The sequence below is a fragment of the Cibotium barometz genome, chromosome 8 (assembly GCF_041138505.1).
Source record: "Cibotium barometz isolate CiBa-2024 chromosome 8, ASM4113850v1, whole genome shotgun sequence".
Classification (NCBI taxonomy): domain Eukaryota; kingdom Viridiplantae; phylum Streptophyta; class Polypodiopsida; order Cyatheales; family Cibotiaceae; genus Cibotium; species Cibotium barometz.
In genome coordinates, this window is record NC_141053.1 from 2,865,683 (window position 1) to 2,889,318 (window position 23,636).

General features: G+C 41.8%; 1 protein-coding gene across 7 annotated transcripts in view; it reads right to left on the minus strand.

Moving 5' to 3' along the window:
- Positions 1-2,561: 2,561 nt before the first annotated feature.
- LOC147635830 (ARM repeat superfamily protein) overlaps positions 2,562-23,636 on the minus strand; it is a 59,372-nt gene continuing 38,297 nt past the window's right edge. The window contains exons 7-10 of one of the 7 annotated variants that reach the window (XR_015266428.1): positions 8,834-8,960; positions 3,744-3,862; positions 3,489-3,577; positions 2,562-3,387 (exon numbers count right to left, since the gene is read on the minus strand). Coding sequence is in view for 4 of the 7 variants with exons in the window: in XM_086801190.1 (XP_086657316.1) it covers positions 3,545-3,577; positions 3,744-3,862; positions 8,834-8,960 (279 nt within the window). In the remaining 3 variants the exon portion in view is untranslated. Of the gene's footprint in view, positions 3,578-3,743; positions 3,863-8,833; positions 8,961-23,636 lie in introns of all 7 variants that reach the window. The other 6 variants (XR_015266427.1, XR_015266426.1, XM_086801190.1 and 3 more) reach the window with 6 other exon arrangements.

Consider the following 23,636-nt stretch of genomic DNA (forward strand, 5'->3'; position numbering starts at 1 on the left):
CTTCTCCAAAAGGGAGGATACATATCCATCAAATGTTGGCTCTAGTAGATTCTTCAAGGTTGTGACAAGTGTATTGTATTCCTTTGGCATGCTTCTTAAGATTATTGTAATTGCATCTTTATCTCCAATCTTTGCATCAATGACATTTAACTAGGTTATGATGCTTTTCATTTTACTGACAAACTGAGCCAAAGATTCATTACAATTCATTTCTAAACCCTAGAACTCAATCTTTAAGTGAATTTCTTGGTTCTTTGCCTTAGCACCAAACACAAGATTCAATGTATCACATGCATCCTTTGCGTGTTCCTTAGAGTCAATGCGATGAATAAGACTAGTGTCCAAGTGTAAACCAATGAGTGACAATGCTTGCTCATCTTTTTCAACCCACCCTTCACTTGGTTCATCCAACACATTTTCCTTAATGATTTTCCATAGTTTCTTATGCATTAGAAGGTACTTCATTTGTGTAGCCCAGGTGTGGAACCCTTCCCCATTGAACTTCTCTACATGCGAAGTGATGCTTATTGATGTTGCCATAATGAGAAGATCTTATGAATAAGCTTATGATTCTTCAATTGGTTGTCTATTCTCACACAACTTGGCAAACGCATGTGCTTTAATCAAGATGGAATGCAAGTAGTGTGAGTGCTTCCAATTTTAAATTTTTGCTTCGAGAGCTTCCTACTAAGGGTAGCCCTAACGCAAAATTAATGCTTTTGATGTGTAAACAAACTAAATGCAACACTAATTGCTCAATTGTATTCCCAATTACACCCAATTACTATTAATGATCCTTTAATGATAGTGATTAAGACTAAAACCCAGTGATTAGCGAGGCTGAGCTTGGAGGATCAAATTGAGCATGTGGAAGCAACCATTAAAGGGGGTTTTTCCCAAGGTTACTACCCTTGATATGAGAGTAAAACGTTTGAGTGAATAGAACCAGCTCAAACATCGAAAACGGTTGATTTAGGAATTGGGTTGAACCCTTGAAGCTGTGAGTTAGCAATGAGGTCAATAAGATATATCTAAGAGGGATTCAGCAATGGTGAAGAAGGTGTGGAGAATCAAGCTAGGAAAATTTTGGCCACAAGTGGGAGCTATGGATAAGGTTGAGATTAGTGGATAATTAGATGATTAGTGAAGAAATTTAACTAATGTGAGTTGAGAATAGTGATGTGGGGATAGGGAAGGCTCTGATACCATGTTGAAATCCATGGTACCTTCACGAATGCAAGTGGATTAAATTAATCACATGCTAATGATGAGTGATTATACTAAGCTAAAGTGGATGGTGTCTAATTACACTCGTGAGATGATGTGTATGTACAATAGACTCAAATCAATTAGGTTCCAAGATAGATTAGCTTGGACTCATAGAGAGACTTGAGATATGAGCAAGTGATTGTACTTCCATTACTTGAAAATGACCCCTTTTATATGGGTAGAGTATATCTTTCCATGGTCCATGCATGTGGAATAATCCACTTTTGCCATATGGCTTCATGCTCACCTACTCACTCCCTGCCTCTACATGTGCTCTATGGCACCACACTTCTCAACATGCACGAGTTCGTCCACGACTATGATGTAGTCCCTAACCCATACATAGTTATTACAATTTGCTTTTTTGGCTCATCAACATCTTTTTAGTGGAGATCTTTGATTGGCATGCATTTGATGGTCAAGAGAGCATGGCCTTCGACATCAACAAGGTCCCAACTCTTCGCCAAATACTCAACTATTATAAGCGAGTATAGTATATGGAAGGCTAGCAGATGCTCACATTCGAAGATATATTTGAAGCAACCTTCTTAACATCCTGCAAAGCCTTTCATCAAACCACCCAATAGTATTCGAATTCCTGCTTCGACTTCTACTAGAACTTCAATGACTTCTACCACTAGCCTCTCCCACCAAGCTTCACTCCCAATTCCGAGGATAGAACCGTGATTAGGGACAGGACCAGTACACGAAGTCCTACGTCGACTTCTACTAGAACTTCAATGACTTCTACCACCACTAGCCTCTCCCACCTAGCTTCACTCCCGATTCTGAGGATAGAATCGTGATTAGAGAGAGGGGTATGTTAAATACATTGGTTAACATTACTCTGAATGAGTGGTAACACTTTCAAGCCATATTTTTATACCACGCAATACACTTTATGTAAAATGATTATAGAAAATCTCCGAGCGTAAGACTTGTGTAATGCCAAAAGAAGATAGTCAAACACCAAGCTTACAACTTGTGTAATATTTGTAATGTATGTAAATAGACTAGAAAATTAGCCTAAGCGAACGTATTGGGCCCCGGAACATTATTTGGACAACGGGTCATTGTACAAATAAGTTTTGTATATTTACATATACATATAAACGTACATGTATATATGTATATGTATATAGCAATTTGGTGAGAACCTAGTCAGAAGAGGTTTAAACCTCCAACATGATGCTAGCTCTAATCACTTGCTAAGATGGAGCCCTACTACCTTGAAAAACATGCAAGCTAGTGAGGTTCAAAGCAATCCACGATTAAATCAAGATAATGATGTACCAAAGGCAACAATGATTAGCATAAATAAGAATCCAATCACATTGCAAAATCACTCTCCTAGATCAACCCATGCTACCCTTGATTCTGTCCATTACATGATCCACTCCTAGAATCTCTCATTTACCTTTCACCTTCCATTGTCACCTTTTACAATGTCGGTATTTACCTTTCACCCTCAATTGTCACCTTTTACAATGTTACCCAAATAATGTACTGCTCTCCCTTCATCTATACAAGATTATGAGACCACTTTTTCAAAATCTCTCTCTCTCTCCATATGTGGTTATGAAGAGTATTTTGTTTGGTTTCTTTTGTGTATTTCTAATATGCCATACCATTTTTTTTAGTTGTTTTGAAGCTACAGATAAAAATATGTTCAAGAAACATTCCTCTTGTTTTTTTGGTTTTTTTTGTGAGTAGTTATTGTTAGCTTTGTTAGAATTATTTTTGTAAGGGTAAAAATCACCACATTGAAGTGAAGAATCTTCTAACTTTAACATGGGAAAGGCCGCCAAGGCTCAACTTTATAGGGTATATTTTGATTCCTGGAGATCAGATGATTTAGGAGACAATGGATTTCATGGTCCATGAAGTAGCCATGTACTCAAATGCCTGCCGGACAGGGTCATAAACAAGAGAGATGAGTAGCCAAAAAACTGAACCACATGATGGAGTTTGCCAGACACACCAAATTACTTATGAAGAATATAAAAAGGCGATGTCTAGCTATACTCAGTAGTGCTTCTCAACTACAAGAAACTCAAGAAAGCTCCTAATGTAAATTTGTATTTCTCCAAAAACCCTCTCAGTGGAGCTCATCAACACCTGCTTCGCATCTACAGGCAACAGAATTAGATTACCTCTTGACAATTTCCAAGAGTGCAGTTTGTATTCAAGTTCTAGTCGTTTCCAAAATTCACGTGTACATGAGTTTTCAATCTCACAGCATCATCTATGCATGCAGAATCTGCTGCGCCGACAGTCAACATGCATTGGGGGTTTCCAGATACAAATACTGCAATACCAAAGCACCAAATTTGCAATGAGAATTCTAACGCAGTCTGCCTACATTTTCCAGAGCAGATCATATTTGAACTGCGGTCTCAAGTTCTCCTTAAACTGTCTTTGAAACAAATCCACTGTTGTTACGGGTTTAATGCCATATAAAAACAAGAACATACCTCAAAAGACTTTCCATTTTGCTCAAAATCTAGCATGCTCAAAGCTACCTCACAACTTTGAGCTACAATAGGTTCCAAATCACCTTGAAGTTGCCTCAGAAGTGCAAGACTTTCATTATCTACAGGATGAGCAGTAAATAGGTGCTCTCTCTCTCTCTCTCTCTCTCTCTCTCACACACACACACACACTCATACACACACACAGCCAAAATATGTGACTCCCCCCGCCCCCCCCAAAGAAGTCTACATACACAAAGAGCTTTGACCAGATTGGAACAAGGATCCCCGTACCATGCCCAGGGGTATGCAATTATAGAAGAAATTCTATTGGAAGGGAGAAGTACAATTAGTGGGAGATTTCAATGCAAGGACGGCACAAAGACAAACAGAGATGCTAAACTCTCAAGGGGATGCATTAATGCTAAACTTTCAAGGGGATGTATTAATGATCCCTGGGGTCGTGCAACATGAGGTGGACACAAGCAGAATGCTCGAATCCTTAGCTGATATGAACGCTACGCAAACACTACGTTGAGATGGGCCTATGCTTTTTCATGATGCAACAGAGTATGTCAAACGATGTGATCAATGTCAAAGAGCCAAACCTCCTACCAAGTATGAGGACATGCCATTGAGACCAATTATGGGGGTTAGAGCTTTTGCAAAATGGGGAATTGATTTTGTGGGACCGATTAAACCACCAGCACGCCATACACATGCTGAGTATATCATTGTAGCCACAGATTATCTTACAAAGTGGGTAGAAGCAAAAGCCACAGCAAAAAACGATGCTAGGACCACTGCAAAGTTTTTATACGAACATGTGTTTACACGCTACGGTTTACCTATTGAGATTGTGAGTGACCAAGGTGTGCATTCTATCAATGAAGTCATTACCTTTCTTTTGGAAGACTTTATGGTCATCCATAAGACATGGTTTACTCATAATCAACAGAATGAGATGTTGGCCCACATCTTTGAGCCCTACTTGTCATTTGTCACCAGGATGGGCTCCAAGATGCCCAAATGATGGGAATGGGGATTATGCAGTACAAGAACCTTCATGATAAATGCTCTCTCTCTCTCTCTCTCTCTCAACGGTTAGGAAAAGTTCTTTCGCATAAGAATCACGCCCAGCAAGTCCCAAAGTTGTGATGCTAGTTTTATGCCCGAAATAGGCCATTGGCCAAAGAGAATGGTTAAGGAAAAGTTCATTCACATGAGAATCACGCCCAAGTTGTGATGCTAGTTTTATCCATGAAAACAGGCTCTGACAGGGCTGTCCACACTCACTGGGGCCCCTTATAGTGTAAAGCTTTAGACTCAATTAAAAATGGCGGACGAGTTGTTATGTGGGCACACACCGTGTTTTGAAGGCTTCAAACACATTTGGGCTCGACATTAATGTTTGGGCGCCCAAGAAAGGCAAGAAAGTTCAACTGCATGGTCGCCACCTCTGTTTTCATGGGCATGATTCTCCACGCCATCTTCCATGTTGCTGGTTGGGCCTGTTTTCTACCCTTCCGTACCATCAGCACCTGCTGTGCAGCCCCATACAGTTCTATTCTGGTCATACAGTATCAGCAGTTGTACTAATCACTCGTGTTTTGCGTTTAGGAGATCCATGGGGAAATAACACTTGGCCATACTACACCTTTTTACCGGCCGTACCCTTAGTGTACCGGATTTGTTCCTGCTGCTGACGTCGACCCTGTACTTCCTGGCCCTGGCATCAATATAGCACTTGATTTATGTATCTTGAGTGTATGTGTGCCAAACAAGAGGGGAAGATCAGTAACAGCTACAGGTGGTATACTTATTTTTTCCTTGGGGTTTGGGCAATCCCTGTTGTATTTGAAATAATGAAGTTTGTATATGAAATAATGAAGCCTGTCTCCATGTGGGAGGTGGCCCCCAAAGCTTGTTTCAAATTCTCCTTGGTAATAGAAGAATTCCGAAGGGGGGTTGGCCCATTCCAGCCCCAGTGGTGTCTTTCATGCACAAGTCATTTTCAGCACTGTGGACGTACAAATTATCTCTGTGTTTGATGTTACTAAGCATTGATGGTACAATAAGTGTGTCAAAGACCCTAGTCCCCTGGCCACCCAGGAGTTGCATCATCTACACGGGAGTAGCATTGTTGTTACCTGATTGATCCCCCACCTTGATTTCCGATATGCCTGATTCTCCATGGCCTCTTGCTAATGCCATGGTTTGATCATTGCCATTCCTTTCAACTTCAAAAGCTCTCAAAGCCCACCGACCAACATGAAACACCTCCTTATCACCCAAGCAGCTCCTGCAAGACCAGTCACATATGCAAACCCACATAACGATATGGTGCTAGTAGCTCACCACCCTTTTCAATGTAGGCTATGGAGATTGAATGATGTGCATGAGAGCTTGCATGAGCCTGTTTGTCTTGCTGGTAGCCTGAGAATGTGACATTACTCAAACCTTCACAATGCTGCAGAGCAGCCAAATATGTTTGGGTGTCCAACTCAAGAGGTGGGAATGGGGGATTCCATCCCCCCCTCCCCCATCTCCTACCTACGGTTAGGGTATCCATATTGTTATGCAGCGCTAGAATTAGGGTTTTGTTGTTTCTAGGTTAGGGCATCGATTTCTAGCATTTTGCTGCTGCTCCAGAGTTTCGTAATCAGCATGGACAGACTTCTGCAGACATTTTTTGGGATGCTGTACAGAGATTAGTTTATTAGGCTTAGGGCAAGCTCACCTCCCAAGCCATAGTCCCCTGGAAAAGAGCCCCACGATTGAGTCTAGACCAACACCAAGCTTAGCTTCTTAGCCCAAACCCTGGTATCTTATACCACTAGAGCCCACCCTCCAGGTGAAAGGCTCAAGCATGGCCACAGCCTGATCTGGGTAATGATTCACCAGGCTTCCACCCATGGGAACAGCTACTGACGAGCATGGTACTTATATAGACTCTAGGTGAGTGTCCTTAACTTAAGGTCATTTTATGCAGTCGCATGCATTAATAACCGTTTGCATTAGTCTAACCTCATCATAAAATGCTGGCTAAGTAGTGTCTTTTTGGGGACATAACAATAGAAGGATTTCTTCTCCTCCCAACTGCAAATACCTCTACAAATCAAGAAGGCCCTACAAATCTACAACACTTATGGGGGTTGATTTAAATGGATTTTGGCAGCTGTATTCTTGTTCAAGCAGGTCCAAGGATGGAATGAATGCTCTAATGTCAGCCTGCTGAAGGGGACTCCAAACTGCGGGAAAATTCTCCTTTTTACTATATGGCCACTTTCACATAACCAGCCCCTGGCCGAACCTAGTTGGTATTGATTTGGGGCTGATGCCCAAAACACTCTTCCTCATTCTATAATCTGCCCCCTCTTAGCTGTCCATGCATTGCTCCTGTTTCCAGCCTGTCTTTTTCATAGCCTTTAGGCCAGTGCCTCAAGGACTTGGAAATCCTTCATAGGCAGCTAAAGATTGTGCAGCAAGCGTCTCGAGACTTCTATTGTTTTAGACAGTCTTTGATTTGAATTGACTGACTTGAGAGGGTTCTATCAGAGTTTGATCATCATAGACTTGCTTTTGATTATTTTTGAGCCAGTTATATCACCATCCTAGTCACACACAGTACACTACAGCATACTATTACTTAGATACATGATGAACGTTATCCCATGGAAGCATAGGATGAGAGCCAAAAACACACTAAATTTAGCCAATTATTCTAACTTAAACAATATTTTCAATTTGAAGGCAGTTGATTGAGGAGGCGCATACTGAGTGTGAGAAAGTCTATTGCTGTTTTGTGGAGTTCGCATCAGCATTTCGACCTTGTTGGATGCTAAAAGCTTTTTGCCGTACCCCTAAGGCTTGACTTTCTAGAGATGCCCAGCCATACATATAGGTGTGACTGTGCACTATCAATGTTCTAACCCACAGTGTGGGCCCATGATAACCTGTCAGTCAGTGGTCTAGTTCATATTCATTTATTATGGATAGTTAAAAATAGTGTGAAGAATGACTTGGTCCTACCTATTTAGAAGGAAATACTCAAATGGATAATTACAAGGCATACAAACAAGTAAGAAAAAGGATATAAATTCTTATCATTAATGCTGTAGGTTGTGACATCCTTCCAAAACCTATGTATGGGGAAACTTTACCTTTTCATAGCATTTGGACTTAAAAATTATATTGATTATGACGTTCTCTAAGTTCATTACCAGCAACCCTTCACTTCCACATGAAATCACCTTTGCAAATGTTTGCAACTTCACCCCTTGAGTTTGATGTGATCTCCTGTGCAGTCATCATCTTTATAGGAAAAGTCCTTGGCACCTACCCAGGACAGCACTTGTGTTATTCATTTAGCTGGCAAACACTGGGACCGATAGATTGCTCCTCTCCCAAGGCCTCTGGAGTTTGAAAGAACAGATTACTGCATCATTGATACATTTGAGTCCATGGCAAGCACATTTGTAAAGAGCTTGCAACTTAACCCCTTGAGGTTGATGCAATCTCCTGTGTAGTCATCATCTTCATAGGATTTAGTCCCTGGCATCAGATTGTCTACCCAGGACTGCACTTGTGTTATTCACTTAGTTGCACCAGGACCACAATTGCTCCTCTTCAAGGCCTCCAGAGTTTGAAAGAACAAATTACCGCATCATTGATACACTTAGAGTTCATGGTAAGCCCATTTGTGAAGAGCTAGAACATGCTCATTTTAGGTGTAGATACTCCACTAAATTCACATGCCAAGGCCAGTCATTGTAAGAGGCACAAACCAAATATGAGAAAGTCTTCTGTTTTGTGGACTTTCAGAAAGCTTCAACATGGTCTCACAAAGAACTCACAAACACACACACACATACGTGACAGCAGGTTGGGTGAATTGTACCACTTTGGATAGAAAGAATTGATATAAACTAGCTGGCTGTAACTTGGACAAAGACTTCATGAGAAATCTGCATGTCCACTAATATAGCAAAAAATGTATACCAATGGAAAGTTCAGGTTATTTCCCAAACTTGACCAAAAACCAAAGTGTGATCTTGACTCCATGACAATCTACTCAAAAGTTAGCCGCTTACCAGCAATGGAGCCAAGAGCTTCAGCTGCCTCATGTCGAACCATGGGATGTTCATTGATGTTCTTTAGAGTCTCAATAAGAGCATTGGTGGATTCTTTATCTTGAAGCTGCCCCAACACATAAGCTACCTGAAAAAATAAAATGATCAAAAAAGAAGTATTCTATTAGATATGAGAGACAAACAAATTTCAAACTCAGATCACAAGTCAACCAAGGAACATGGAAGACAACTCGAGATACAAATTCTGGTGGAGTCAATCAGAGAGCAAACAATCCCAATACTGAGAGAGAAACGAAGAGGCTGTTACCCCAAATACTTAGTCACATGAACCTCTACTAACTTGTACCTGCCCAGAATCCCATTTGAATAGAGGAGAAGGTGTGGGCTGTATCAGACCAAATGAAGGTGTGGGCTGTCAACCAAGGAACATGGAAGACTCCTCAAGATACAACTACTTCTGGTGGAGCCAATCCGAGAACTGATAGTGCCAAACAATCCCAATACTGAGAGAGTAACCAAGGGGCTGTTACCCCAAATACTTAAGTCAGATGGACCTCTACTAACTTGTACCTGCTCAGAATCCCATTTGAATAGAGAAGAAGGTGTGGGCTGCATCAGACCAAATGGAGGAAAGAATATAGGGCCATACCAATAGTGTCCTCAATAGCCTCTTTTGTTGCATAACCTGTAGTGACAGTACCCTAGAGGCTGCTACATAACTACGCGATCTAGAGGGTTCCCCGATGTCTGAGCACGTGGCAAGGCTTTGGTTTTAGGCTAGACTAAATGAGAAAGTGCCAAGAGGTTAGGTCAAGGCATAAATTAAGAGGTCCACTTGAGAAGTGGAAAGGCTAAAGTAAGAAGTGGCCACTTGACACACAGTCGGTTAGGGGTAGAATGGTCACGGCATGGGCTCAATGTTTCTCTAGAAAGAAGCCCAAAAGAAAGAAGCCCAAAAGGGGGCTTAATCAAGTTTATACCCATTTATCAAAACAACATAGCCACATATCAAGGAACCAGCTCATAAAGTTGTTATTCCACTAACATACAACCATGGAAACAAGACAAAAAAACAGAACCTTCTCAAGTCCTTGAAGAGCATAAACCATTCTTCAGTCCTCCAACTCCTCATGGAATTGGAAACCTAAAATCACCGAGAGAAGTATTTGATAGCTGCAACATAGTACCCATCCTTTTCAAGATCTGGTAAATTCTCGTACCTATGGGATATCATATCTCCCTCTCAAAGACTCCTAAAACCATCACGTAACACAATCATGTCTCCTTCAAGCTATCAAAGTCAATAGGGAATCTAGGTTTTAACCCAACTACTACCAAACATACTCTAGCTATTGCCATAACTATATGCTAATAGTACCATAGGCAAACTCGACCATAGGGATGTATCACTCCCAACAAAATGATCGCCTCGAGCCATATGCACAAAGCATAACCTCCAAAACCTGATTCCACAATCCGTCTGCCTATCGGACTGAGGGTGATTAAAAAAACACAAATCTGTCGAGTCTCCAGATGACCTATTGTAGGAGCGTCGCGACAATTACAAGGAATTCCTCTCCTAATCCCAGCACAATCAGGCACAAACTCTACCAACAACTCATTCCGATTATGGTACTGACTACCTTCCACCCTAACAAGTGGATTGATCCATGAATCATGAGTCCTAGTCTAAATCAATGGAGCTCCCCGCCTGGACCTACTACCAATACTGAACGAAATGCCCATCGGCTCGTCATCTCTCTCTCTCTAAATCTCTTTAATTATATATATATATGTATGTATGTATGTATGTATGTATGTATGTATGTATATATATTTATATTTATATTTATATGTATGTATGTATGTATGTATATACATACAGACATATATATATATATATATATATATATATATACATACATACATACATACATACATACATATATATATATATGTAGGTATATATATATATATGTATGTATGTATGTATATATATATATATATGTAGGTATATATATATATATGTATGTATGTATGTATATATATATATATATATATATATATATATACCTACATATATATATATATATATATATACATACATACATACATATATATATATATACCTACATATATATATGTATGTATGTATGTATGTATGTATGTATGTATGTATATATATACCTACATATATATATATATGTATGTATGTATGTATGTATGTATGTATGTATATATATATATATATATATATATATATATATATGTACGTACGTACGTACGTATGTGTATGTATGTATGTATGTATGTATATATATATATATATATGTATATATATATATATATATATGTATATATATATATATATATATATGTATATATATATATATATATATATGTATGTATGTATGTATGTATGTATGTATATCTCTCTCATAGTCTCTCTCTCTCTCTCTCTCGCTCTCTCTCTCTCTCTCTCTAAATTTCTCTATCTCCCTAACTCTTAACTCTCTCTTACACTCTCTTTCTAGCTCTCTCTCTCTCTATATATACATATATCTATCTAGAGTCTCTCTTTCTCTTTCTCTTTCTCTCTCCCTCTCTCGAAATCTCTAATTCTCTCTCCAAACAATCTCTCTCTCTCTCTCTCTCTCTCTCTCTCTCTCTCTCTCTCTCTCTCTCTCTCTTTGTAACTCTCTCTCTCTCTCTCTGTCTACTCTCTCTCTCTTTCTCTCTATCTCCCTAACTCTCAAATTCTCTCTATCTCCCTCTCAAGGAATCATAAAAGTCAACACAAAATTGGGTAAAAGATTCACCCTCCCAATCCTAGCAACCCCCTCCAAATTACCCTTCTGATTTCCTTGTCAAGTCTTGCGTAACTCTGTCTATCATAAAGTAACTAACCCCCATAAGGACTTATAAGACATAGCAAGGTTAGAAAATATAGATACACCCAAAAACTCTACATGTTGCAGATCCCAGAAATACATCATATAAAATTTCCTTGAGACTTTTAAAGCCGAGTCAGGGTGATCAATCCTTTCGCAACTAAGTCTTGGTGCACTACACCTTCACCCCATGTCATGCTCCGCCCTACAAGTAAACCATTGGAATAACAATGAAATAATTCACATGTCCACACATCCGACAACTCTTGTCCTAATGGAGCTTCCACACGGAAATATACCATGACATCTGTCCCAATCCTGAGATATAGTAGTCAGGAATTCTCGTCCTTCCCCAGTTGGCTCATCTTGTAAGATGCAAAACTCAGAGGCTAAGACCCTCGGATGCAAATAAAGAGACATTCTTCTGAGTCTAGCCGGCCATCATCTCTTCATAAATCCTAGCATACCAGATGGCATCCTCCAGTGTCCTGCTATGATTTTTTTTTACCTAGAGCTTGTGTTCCTGTGCCAATCCACTAATAAAAAAAATCCACACAATGTTGCGGCATCCATGTGTGCCACTCGGGACTGCAACTCTCAGAATCTCTGTAAGTACGTGTCGAAAGACAGGTTTCTCATGTCCATGTCCATAAACTTGGCCACAATATCAAATTCATTCTCCACCTGGAGGAACTCATTCCGAAATAGTATCGAACTCTATCCACATACTCGGCTTATTCTTGAACTCTCTCCACCATATCAAAGCTTTCTTCTTCAAGAGACCCCTAACCATCTGAATCTTATGGGCTTCCAGAAATGGCTGGAACTCGAAGTGTACATTAAAGCAGTTGAGCAAAGAGTCAACCAACTCTTGGGTCCTCTCCTTTTTCTCACCCACAAAAGCCTCCGGTGCAAAACAAGGAGCTACTATGTCAATCCCGCAGGAGCCACTGCACCAATCAAGAGCAAGTAACTTTGCTTGAGAATCCTCTTCTATGAGCCTTAAACTTAGAGGTAGAATGGAGAAAATCTCGGGCTAGATTCCAACTTCATGAGGAGTTTGGAGTTCTCTTCTATTGCGAGCTCTCTAGTTCATGTTGAGGGATCTCCACCTTACACTTCCATTGAAGCAGATGTGCGTGAGGACAGATTCTGATGGAGGCAAGGAGATCGAGAAAGGAACAGAAAGCTCACAGTTGAGTCTCGGCCGCATTGGAAGCATGTTGGGAATTTTTCCCGAGGGACTTGGGTCAAAGATTGATAGCTTTTTACATCTTTCTCGGGAAAGCCTCCACTATTGTAACCGCTCCCTAGAGGAGACCTACAAATCAGAAGACAAAATACACATTTTTAGATCACTTAACTAATATCAACAATAGACATTCTTGGCAACATTAAAACTGAAAATGACCAATAACACTTGACACCAACATTGGGGCCGGAAAGCGCCGCCCCCCACCCCCCCCCTCCCTCAATACATTTGTATTTCTTGGAGTATTTATATCTACAAGTATCACGGGCCAATAGGCCAGATTTCTCCTCACATGTAGTGAATACAACTCAAACAATTGGGTACTTGTCGATGAAGTCTGGACAGTCGAAGAAGTCCCAAGTCACAAGCACACTCCCACCTTCACTGGGTGCACACCTTCCTTTCACTGGTCTTCCGGGACCGTGCACCAACAGGCACACCCATACTAGCACAGACAAAGGGGTACACCGCGGAGGGAACATTGTCTGGTTCTCCCAGATAAGCTTTGCTCCTGGAGTCCCTAGTGTTCTAACCTTCACTTGCTCTCAGAGTTCAAGGGGCGCGGTTAGCACTACCACTCAAGGAAAAACAAACCAAACTAGGAAAGTTTCCTGAGTATGGTTAGCATATATATGCTTTGTTCTTACTCTACACAAAACTTAAAGAAATCTTTGAACTTAATTTAGCAAATTTTAGTTTTACACAAATAAGAAATACAAGGCACCTGGAATAGCTTGTAGCAGGAGTCAATGAAGGTGCATTCCCTTCACCATGCAGTCAGGTCCACCTGGTACAATAAGTATAAATCTTGGTACATCAAGTACAAGTCCTGGTACAGCAAGTACAAGCTTGGTACAGCAAGTACAAGTCTTGGTACAGTTCAGGTACAATAGGATACAATCTGGTACAGCAGGTACATGTGCAGTCTATAGACAGGTACAACAATCGTACAGCAGATGCAAGCATATACAGGACAGATACAGCACATGGGTGCAAGTACAACAGAGGTACAGCAGTCGTACAGCATATGCAGGCATATATAGGGCAAGTACAGCATATGCAGGCATATATAGGGCAAGTACAGCACACGGGTGCAGGTACATCAGCAAGTACAGTAATCGTACAGCATATGCAAGCGTGTACAGGGCACGTACAGTACACGGGTGTAGGTACAACATATACACGCGGCTCTTTCCTTCAACCAACCCCTTCTACCATCCACGTATAAAGAGAATTCTCCCCATGCAATAGTTGCTTTAAGTATTATTAAACTTTAATCAAAGGTTAGTTTATGGACACCCACACTAGAAAATAAATGTCCAGTCCAAATTTTAAATGTGTGTGTACACATTTACTTATAAACATTAAAGTTAACCATAGCTTATGGATTTTACATTTTAAAAGGAAAAAAATGACAATACTTACCACCTGTTCACACGCCACACCAATGTGTCAGCAAGCAGCACTCCCACGATACACTGGGGGCATCCCCGTCCAGTGTACTGGCACGACAAAACAGGCAAACACACGCAAACAAATCATGCAAAAACAAGTTTATGCATGCAGTCATAAATGCATGTACACATGTAATGGACGAAATTCCCATTCCATGAAACTTGTACAAAAAGTTCCTGTCGGACACAAAACTGGCGTGACAAAAATATGAATATATGTCCTGGTCTTCCTATTATGGAGTGACAATCCCATAGGTAGGTGGCACCAACAGGCTCCTATCCATACAGCACGAAGCAGGTCACACACGGGTGGCACAAAATTGGTTCCCGTCCATATGACGCAGTACTGGTCACACATGGGTGACGAATCTGGCTCCCATCCATGTGACACCAAAAGACTGGCCCTTTCACATGGGACACCGGCCTGGCCCCAAGTGAACATGGCACAAATCTAGCCGCTCTATGGAGTAACAATCCCAAAAGAGTGGCTCCAAACATGGAGATGGACTAAATGGTGATATCCCCCGGGCTTCTAAACAGTTGTCCTCAACTGAAAAGCCTCAAGATATGCCTGCAAAAGCTGAGGGTAGTCAGCAAAATAATCCTCGTCTACCCACTTTGCATCAATTGGCAAATAATTTTTGAATTTCACAAGATATCTCCTGGAAAGCTTCCATGTGGTAACTTTCTCTTCTTGTACAATCTGCTCTGGTTGGAGGATTTCCTCTAGCTCATCAACTTCTAGCGGATCTTCTGTGACAGGCTCCTCTGGATTTGGCCCCACATACTTCCGCAAAAGACTCACATGAAAAGCATTGTGAATCTTCCAATGGCTGGGTAAAGCAAGGTTGTAGGACACTTCATTGATCTTGTCAACCACTTTGAAGGGTCCATAATATCGAGTAGAAAGCTTTGGATATGATCCCTCTCGTCCTGGCCTCTTCCGAAGCCTAGCTTTCTCAAATTTCAGCAATACCCAATCACCTTCCTTGACTTGCATGTCCCTTCTATGCTTGTCAGCAGTCCTCTTATGCTTGTCTTGTGACCTTGCAATGGATGTCCGCACCTAAGCAAAGGCTACATCCAAGTCACGCACATACTCATCAGCTACAAAAATCTCATCCTTTGTACGAAGGATGGGTGGCAAGACCACTTTGCCATAAATTATCTCGAATGGGGCCTTTCCCGTGGAGGCATGTACTGTGTTATTGTAGGCAAACACTACAAGTGGAAGATACTTCTCCCAAGCACTCTTTTGATCTACCACATAACACTTCAACAAATCCAAAACAGCAAAATTTGCAGCCTCACTTTGACCATCTATTTGGGGGTGACAAGCCGATGAGAACTCGAGCTAAGTGCCCATGTTATCAAATAAAGCCCTCCAAAAGAGGCTCATAGTCCTGGGATCTCTATCCCCAACAATGGACTTAGGCATACCATGATGCTTGAAGATGTGAGTAAGAAAAAGCTTCACCATATGATCAACTTTAATGGTTTTCTTGACAGGCAAGAAGTGAGCTTGCTTGCTAAACCTGTCCACAATGGTCCAAATAGCATCATTCCCATGCTGGGATCTAGGCAAATCCATAATGAAGTCCATAGTAATGCTTTCCCATGGCTGCAAGGGAATAGGCAATGGCTGAAGCAAACCTGGAGACTTTTGCCTATCAAATTTCACCTTTTGGCAAGTAATGCATGCACGTACATATGCCTCAATGTCTTTACGCATGCTTGGCCAAAAGAAAAATCTTTCGATCATGCGTGTCGTAGGTGAAATACCTCTATGACCAGCATAAGGTGAAGCGTGACATTCCTCCATAACCTTTGGACGCATATCCCTCACCACACATAAGCAGTTATCCTTCATAAGATAGCCCTCTTTGATCACATAAGAGGCATGCGAATGACCAGCCATCAAATCAGTCCATATATGGGAAAAATCAGCATCCAAATGATAAAGATTCCGCATGGCAGATAAGTCCCCATGAGAGACCACTGAAACTGCAGCTATATAAGGCTTCCTGGACAATGCATCTCAGGTGTGATCAGCTCATGACCTTGTTGTTTTCATCATTAACAAAAAAAAAGCGCAAAATACAGCCCAAATTCACCTTTTAGGAATGTGCATGCTATATACTCATGGTAGTCAACCCACAAGACTATATAACTATCAACTCCATTATGCATAGTATGGACTAGATACTACAACGTCCCCACTAACATCATTAGTGCCCAATAGTGGGTGTAGAACTCTGTATCAAGATATGCTCTCACACACGCACTCCACACACACACACACACACACACACACACACACACACAAGAGCATATGTTCACACAAAGCCCTTCGTACTGAGTTTCTATCGAACCTCCGGAGATGTAGGGCAGACTCATCCATAATGAAGCCTAGCACTAAGGGAAGTAGCAAATAGAAAGAATTAGTACAGCAAATAAGTAGTTGATAGGACAAATGCACCAGTAAAGATAGAACGAATAAGCACAATATCAAGTGGCCGCAACTCGAACGAAAACTCCACAATGTGAAATCTGCATGTCCGCTAATACGGCTGTGATCTCAGGTGTGATCAGCTCATGACCTTGTTGTTTTCATCATTAACAAAAAAAAAGCGCAAAATACAGCCCAAATTCACCTTTTAGGAATGTGCATGCTATATACTCATGGTAGTCAACCCACAAGACTATATAACTATCAACTCCATTATGCATAGTATGGACTAGATACTACAACGTCCCCACTAACATCATTAGTGCCCAATAGTGGGTGTAGAACTCTGTATCAAGATATGCTCTCACACACGCACTCCACACACACACACACACACACACACACACACACAAGAGCATATGTTCACACAAAGCCCTTCGTACTGAGTTTCTATCGAACCTCCGGAGATGTAGGGCAGACTCATCCATAATGAAGCCTAGCACTAAGGGAAGCAGCAAATAGAAAGAATTAGTACAGCAAATAAGTAGTTGATAGGACAAATGCACCAGTAAAGATAGAACGAATAAGCACAATATCAAGTGGCCGCAACTCGAACGAAAACTCCACAATGTGAAATCTGCATGTCCGCTAATACGGCTGAATTATATACCTAGATGAATCTAGGAACATACCTGAATTCACCTTTTAGGAACGTGCATGCTATATACTCATGGTAGTCAACCCACAAGACTATGTAACTATCAACTCCATTATGCATAGTATAGACTAGATACTACAACATCCCCACTAACGTCATCAGTGCCCAATAGTGGGTATAGAACTTTGTATCAAGATATGCTCTCACACACGCACTCCACACACACACACACACACACACACACACACACACACATAAGAGCATATATTCACACACAGCCCTTCGTACTGAGTTTTTGTCAAACCTTCGGAGATGCAAGGCAGACTCATCCATAATGAAGCCTAGCACTAAGGGAAGTAGCAAATAGAAAGAATTAGTACAGCAAATAAGTAGTTGATAGGGCAAATGCGCTAAAGATAGAAAGAATAAGCACAATATTAAGTGGCCGCAACTCGGACGAAAACTTGACAATGTGAAATCTGCATGTCCGCTAATACAACTGAATTATATACCTAGATGAAACTAGGAACATGCCCAAATTCACCTTTTAGGAACGTGCATGCTATATACTTATGGTAGTCAACCCACAAGACTATATAACTATCAACTCCATTATGCATAGTATGGACTAGATACTACAACATCCCCACTAACGTCATCAGTGCCCAATAGTGGGTATAGAACTCTGTATCAAGATATGCTCTCACACATGCACTCCACACACACACATAAGAGCATATATTCACACAAAGCCCTTCGTACACTAAGTTTCTGTCATACCTTCGGAGATGCAAGGCAAACTCAACCATAATGAAGCCTATCTTGAGTCAATACATCCACATTCACATTACTTTGTTCAATTTTGTCACGAACAAAAACCAAGTACGTGGAAAGACTCTTTTTCATTGCCTTATTAATTTGGATGTGAGAAACAACCGGAATGGAATCCCCTTCCTTGCCTGTATCAATAACATGCATGCAACCTCTATGCATATATGTGATCTTGAGTCAATACATCCACATTCACATTACTTTGTTCAATTTTGTCTCACGAACAAAAACCAAGTATGCGGAAAGACTCTTTTTCATTGCCTTATTAATTTGGATGTGAGAAACAACTGGGATGGAATCCCCTTCCTTTCCCGCATCAATAACATGCATGCAGCCTCTATGCATAAATGTGATCCTGTTGGTTTTATATTCTTTGCGAGACTCAAGTCAATGATGCCAAGGCTTGCCAAGTAATACATCACATCCATTGAGTGGAGCAATCAAGAAATGCTCATGATCCAAATAACCCTGTATATGAATGCGCAACTTTCCAATAAGAGGCATGACCTACACCTCTTTGCCCACAAAAGCTATCTCTACTTCAATTTGGGATCCCATGTCCCCAATCTCTATGCCCAAGGCGCCTGCCATCTGTGTAGAGATGAAATTATCTGTTGCACAATCATCAAACATGAATAAGGCGGGTTGATCCTTGAGTTGGCATACCACTCTCTCTTTGCCATCATGCTCAGTGGTACCTTGCACATCGGGTATGGCATGCACATTTGCCTTTGGTGGCTTGTCTTCATGCTTTTGCTTGTGGGTAAGGCATTGCCTAAACATGTGCTCTTTACTACAACAAGAAATACATTTCCCCTCTTTGGCATATTGCTCCCTTTGCTCGGGGGTCAAGCTAAACTTGTTCTTCTTTGGTTGTCTTTGGATGGGGTTCTTTCAGCTTTACCACCCTTTTGGGCTTCCTGAAAGCTCTTTTAAGGTGGCTGTCCACCTTTTTGAAGGTTTGGGACAGCCCTCTCTTTGCCCTTGGAACCTCCCTGATCTTGCTTAATTTTAAGCACCAATAGCTCCGTAGCAAGAGCAGATGCTATGAGCTGCTAAAGAGTGTGTTTCAGATGCAATTCAATGCCCGAACGATAAGCTGGTTGCAATCCGGAGCGAAACTTCCTCTTCCTTTCATCCTCGGAGAGTTGCATAAAGGGAGTTACCTCAAGCAACACTTTCCAAAACTTATTGACATATTGCTGCACACTTTCATTGTCTTTTTGCTCAAGTCTATCCCACTTTTAGGTGAGAGTTTGCTCCACATTAGGAGGTAAAAATTGGGCATAAAATCTGTCCTTGAACTCTTTCCAAGTGCAAATGGGATCTTTTAGTGATCCACCAATGGGCAGCTGTCCCCTTCAAGAACATGCTTGCATGACGAATTTTGGACTTCTCAGTGAAGTCCTCATCACTAAAAGCAATGTCAAACTATGCTACAAAAGCTAGCACCTTAGAGGCATCATACTCTCCATAAAAAGCATCAAATTTCACGGACTTGTCCCCTGCCTTGAACTCCTTAAGCTTCTTGGGATGTGGTACATGTTCTTCTCTTTTTCTCTTCCCCTTATCCAACAGGGCAACCCTCTCTGCATGGGCTTCATGGGCAATCAAAGATATTTCAAGAGGCACGGTGGCATGTGCATTATGAATCTATGGCCCCGATGCATGTGACCTCCCCAAATGATGCAATGTCTCATCATGAGACAACTCAATGGGCAAAGTCTTTCGGCTTGCATGCCGACCACTCTCTCCATGATATACCTTCTTTGAATCCACAAGGCCATCATGTGGCCCACTAGCTCCAACATGCACATGCTTGTTGCCTCCTGTCCCATGAGGAGTAGATGCATGGCGAGAAGTGACTAATACTTTTCCTTGTGTATAAAAGACCTCAACTGTTGAGATGTTGGGTCGCCCTGCTTCAAACAGGGTGGATTCTTGAATACTAGCTCTCCATCCTCTCCTTCCTTGAGATCACCCTTACAGATGAGATAGGGGAGTGCCAACTGCCTTGGCTTCTTGCCCACTTCACGAGCCATGGACTCAAAGGTCATATCCACCATAGCATCAGATTTCCTTACTTCAATGACACTTTGTACATGGGGATCTTCATGCAGAAATCTCAGCTTTTACTCCTTTGCCTGCAAAAGCTTCTTCATGTGCTCCAATTCAACCCTCAAGGCATTGGGCTCATCCTCATGCATAGGCTCTTTTCCACGGGATGGTTGTCCCATGAATGCACTGTCATAACCTCTCTCAAGAGGTTGTGCCTTCCAAACAATGTATCAGAATCACATGAAGCACTTGATTGACCTCTTGAATCTGGCACCTCCAAAGGATTGCCTTGGTTGTCCATTGAGTCAAGTGTCCGTGTCTGCTTCCAATCTCAAAACACCGTGTCTCCTCTTGAGAAAGAGAGACAGCCGGGCTCTGATACCAATGTAACCGCTCCCTACAAGAGGCCTATAAATCGGAAGACAAAATACACATTTTTAGATCACTTAACGAATATCAACAATGGACATTATTAGCAACATTAAAACTCAAAATGACCAATAACACTTGACACCAACATTGGGGCTGGAAAGGGCCAACCCCCCCCTCAATACATTTGTATTTTTTGGAGTATTCATATGTACAAGTGTCACGGTCCAACAGGCCAGATTTCTCCTCACATGGAGTGAATATAACTCAAACAATTGGGTACTTGTCGATAAAGTCTGGACAGTCGATGAAGTCCCAAGTCATAGGCACACTCCCACCTTCACTAGGTGCAAACCTGCCTTTCACTAATCTTCCGGGACCGTGCACCAACAGGCACGCCCGTACTAGCACAGGCAAAGGGATACAAGGCACCTGGAATAGCTTGTGGCAGGAGTCAATGAAGATGCATTCCTTTCACCATGCAATCAGGTCCACCTGGCACAGTAAGTACAGGTGTTGGTACAGCAGTACATGTCTTGGTACAGCAAGTACATGTCTAGTACAACAAGTACAGGTTCTGATACAATTCAGGTACAGCAAGGTACAATCTGGTACAACAGGTATAGGTGCAGTCTGCATGCAGGTACAGCAATCGTACAGCAGATGTAGGCGTGTACAAGGCAGGTACAACACACGAGTGCAGGTACAACAATAGGTACAGCAATCGTACAGCATATGCAGGCGTGTTCAGGACAGGTACAGCACACGAGTGCAGGTACAGTAGCAAGTACAGCATATGCAGGCGTGTACAAGGCAAGTACAGCACACAGGTGCAAGTACAACAGCAGGTACAGCAATCGTACAACATATGCAGGCGTGTACAGGGCAGGTACAACACACGGGTGCAGGTACAACATATGCAGGAGGCTCTTTCCTTCAACCAACCCCTTCCACCATCCACGTGTGGAGAGAATTCTCCCCATGCAATAGTTGCTTTAAGTATTATCAAACTTTAATCAAAGGTTAGTTTATGGGCACCCACACTAGAAAATAAATGTCCAACCCAAATTTTAAATATGTGAACACATTTACTTATAAACATTAAAGTTAACCATAGCTTATGGATTTTACATTTTAAAAGGGACAAAATGATAATACTTACCACCTGTTCACACGCCACACCAATGTGTCAATAAGCAGCACTCCCACGGTACACTGGGGGCGTCCCCGTCCAGGGTAATAGCACGGCAAAACAGGCAAACACATGCAAACAAATCATGCGAAAACAAGTTTATGCATGCAATCATAAATGCATGTGCACATGTAATGGATGAAATCCCCATTCCATGAAACTTGTACAAAAGGTTCCTATCAGGCACAAAACTGGTGCTACAGAAATATGAATATATGTCTTGGTCTTCCTATGGAGTGACAATCCCATAGGTAAGACGCCATCTTGGCCATACACAGGTGGCACCAACCGGCTCCCATCCATACAACACGAAGCAGGTCACACACGGGTGGCACAAAACTGGTTCCCGTCCATGTGACGTAGTATTGGTCACACACGGGTGGCACGAATTTGGCTCCCATCCATGTGACACCAAAAGATTGGCCCTTTCACATGGGACACCGGCCTGGCCCCAAGTGAACATGGCACAAATATGGCCGCTCTATGAAGTAAGAATCCCAAAAGAGTGGCTCCTGACATGGAGATGGACCAAATGGTGACAACTACATCAGAACTTAGGGCTCTTGGTAACTAGGGCCAATTTTGGTAGACCAGAGGAGCTTCTGGTCGAAAGATGTGAAGAAGCATCTAGGTCTATTGACTAAGCTTGATCCACTTCTAGCAAGGTCACAATTTAAATTAAGACCAACAGGATCTTGATTGGATTATGGTGCTTTTAAGCACATGTTGCGGGGCAACATAGTATGTTTTCCTACGTGTTCAGTTGTGCCACAAGACTGCTTTTGTGCATTGGTGTTTGTTCCTATGTGAGTTGTACATACTTGAGGCAAGGGAGTCAGCCCTTGTTACAAGTACTCTTGGTTGTGCTCGTACGTACTTTAACAAAGTATGCGGTGTTGGATGTAAATGAGACACCATTAACCTTGTAACTAGGGTCAGCTTGTGACTACTAACAACCACTGGTCTACATTATTTACCTTGATAGCTGAATAATACAATGGCCTAAGCTAAGGTTATCTTGGTTGAGCTCTTTACTTTTCACCATCAGCAAGCATGTTGCCTTATTTGGATTTCCATACCCTAGTAGCAGTATCGCTTGTCTGGTGGCTACGGAGGATCATGGAAACCGAGGTTTGCTTACCACAGTTCTCTTCTGTTATGGATTCACGAGGACGCGAATCTAAAATAAGGGAGGGATAATGTTACGTCCCGAACTAGCTAGGGTTAATTAACTCGGGTTAGGGCATACGGCTAAGCCCTAGGTTAGAGGTTAGTAGTGTGTGGGCCTGAATGGCCACGCTCGGTCAAATGCTAGCATGGATGAGGTGTGAATTGACCTTGAGTCAAAATAGTAACCTATGGGCTAGGTATGGCAAGTTGGCAACTTTCTAATAAAGTAAGAGCGCCATAATAGCAGCTCCAGTATTAGCAGGTTGCTAGGTCCCTTGTTATATAAGTGACCGCCGGCATACAAGACTTCTAAGCCGGAGTGGCTGTCGGGGCTTGGCTAACTCATGGCAGTTCCGACCTCAGGTTCAGTGGGTGACTGCTGAATGGAGCCTATGGCTGGGTGGTGAGCCCCTAGCCACAATCCTTCGCGGTCATGGATATATTGATCTGACGCACGCTTTGAGTTACCCTTATGGAGT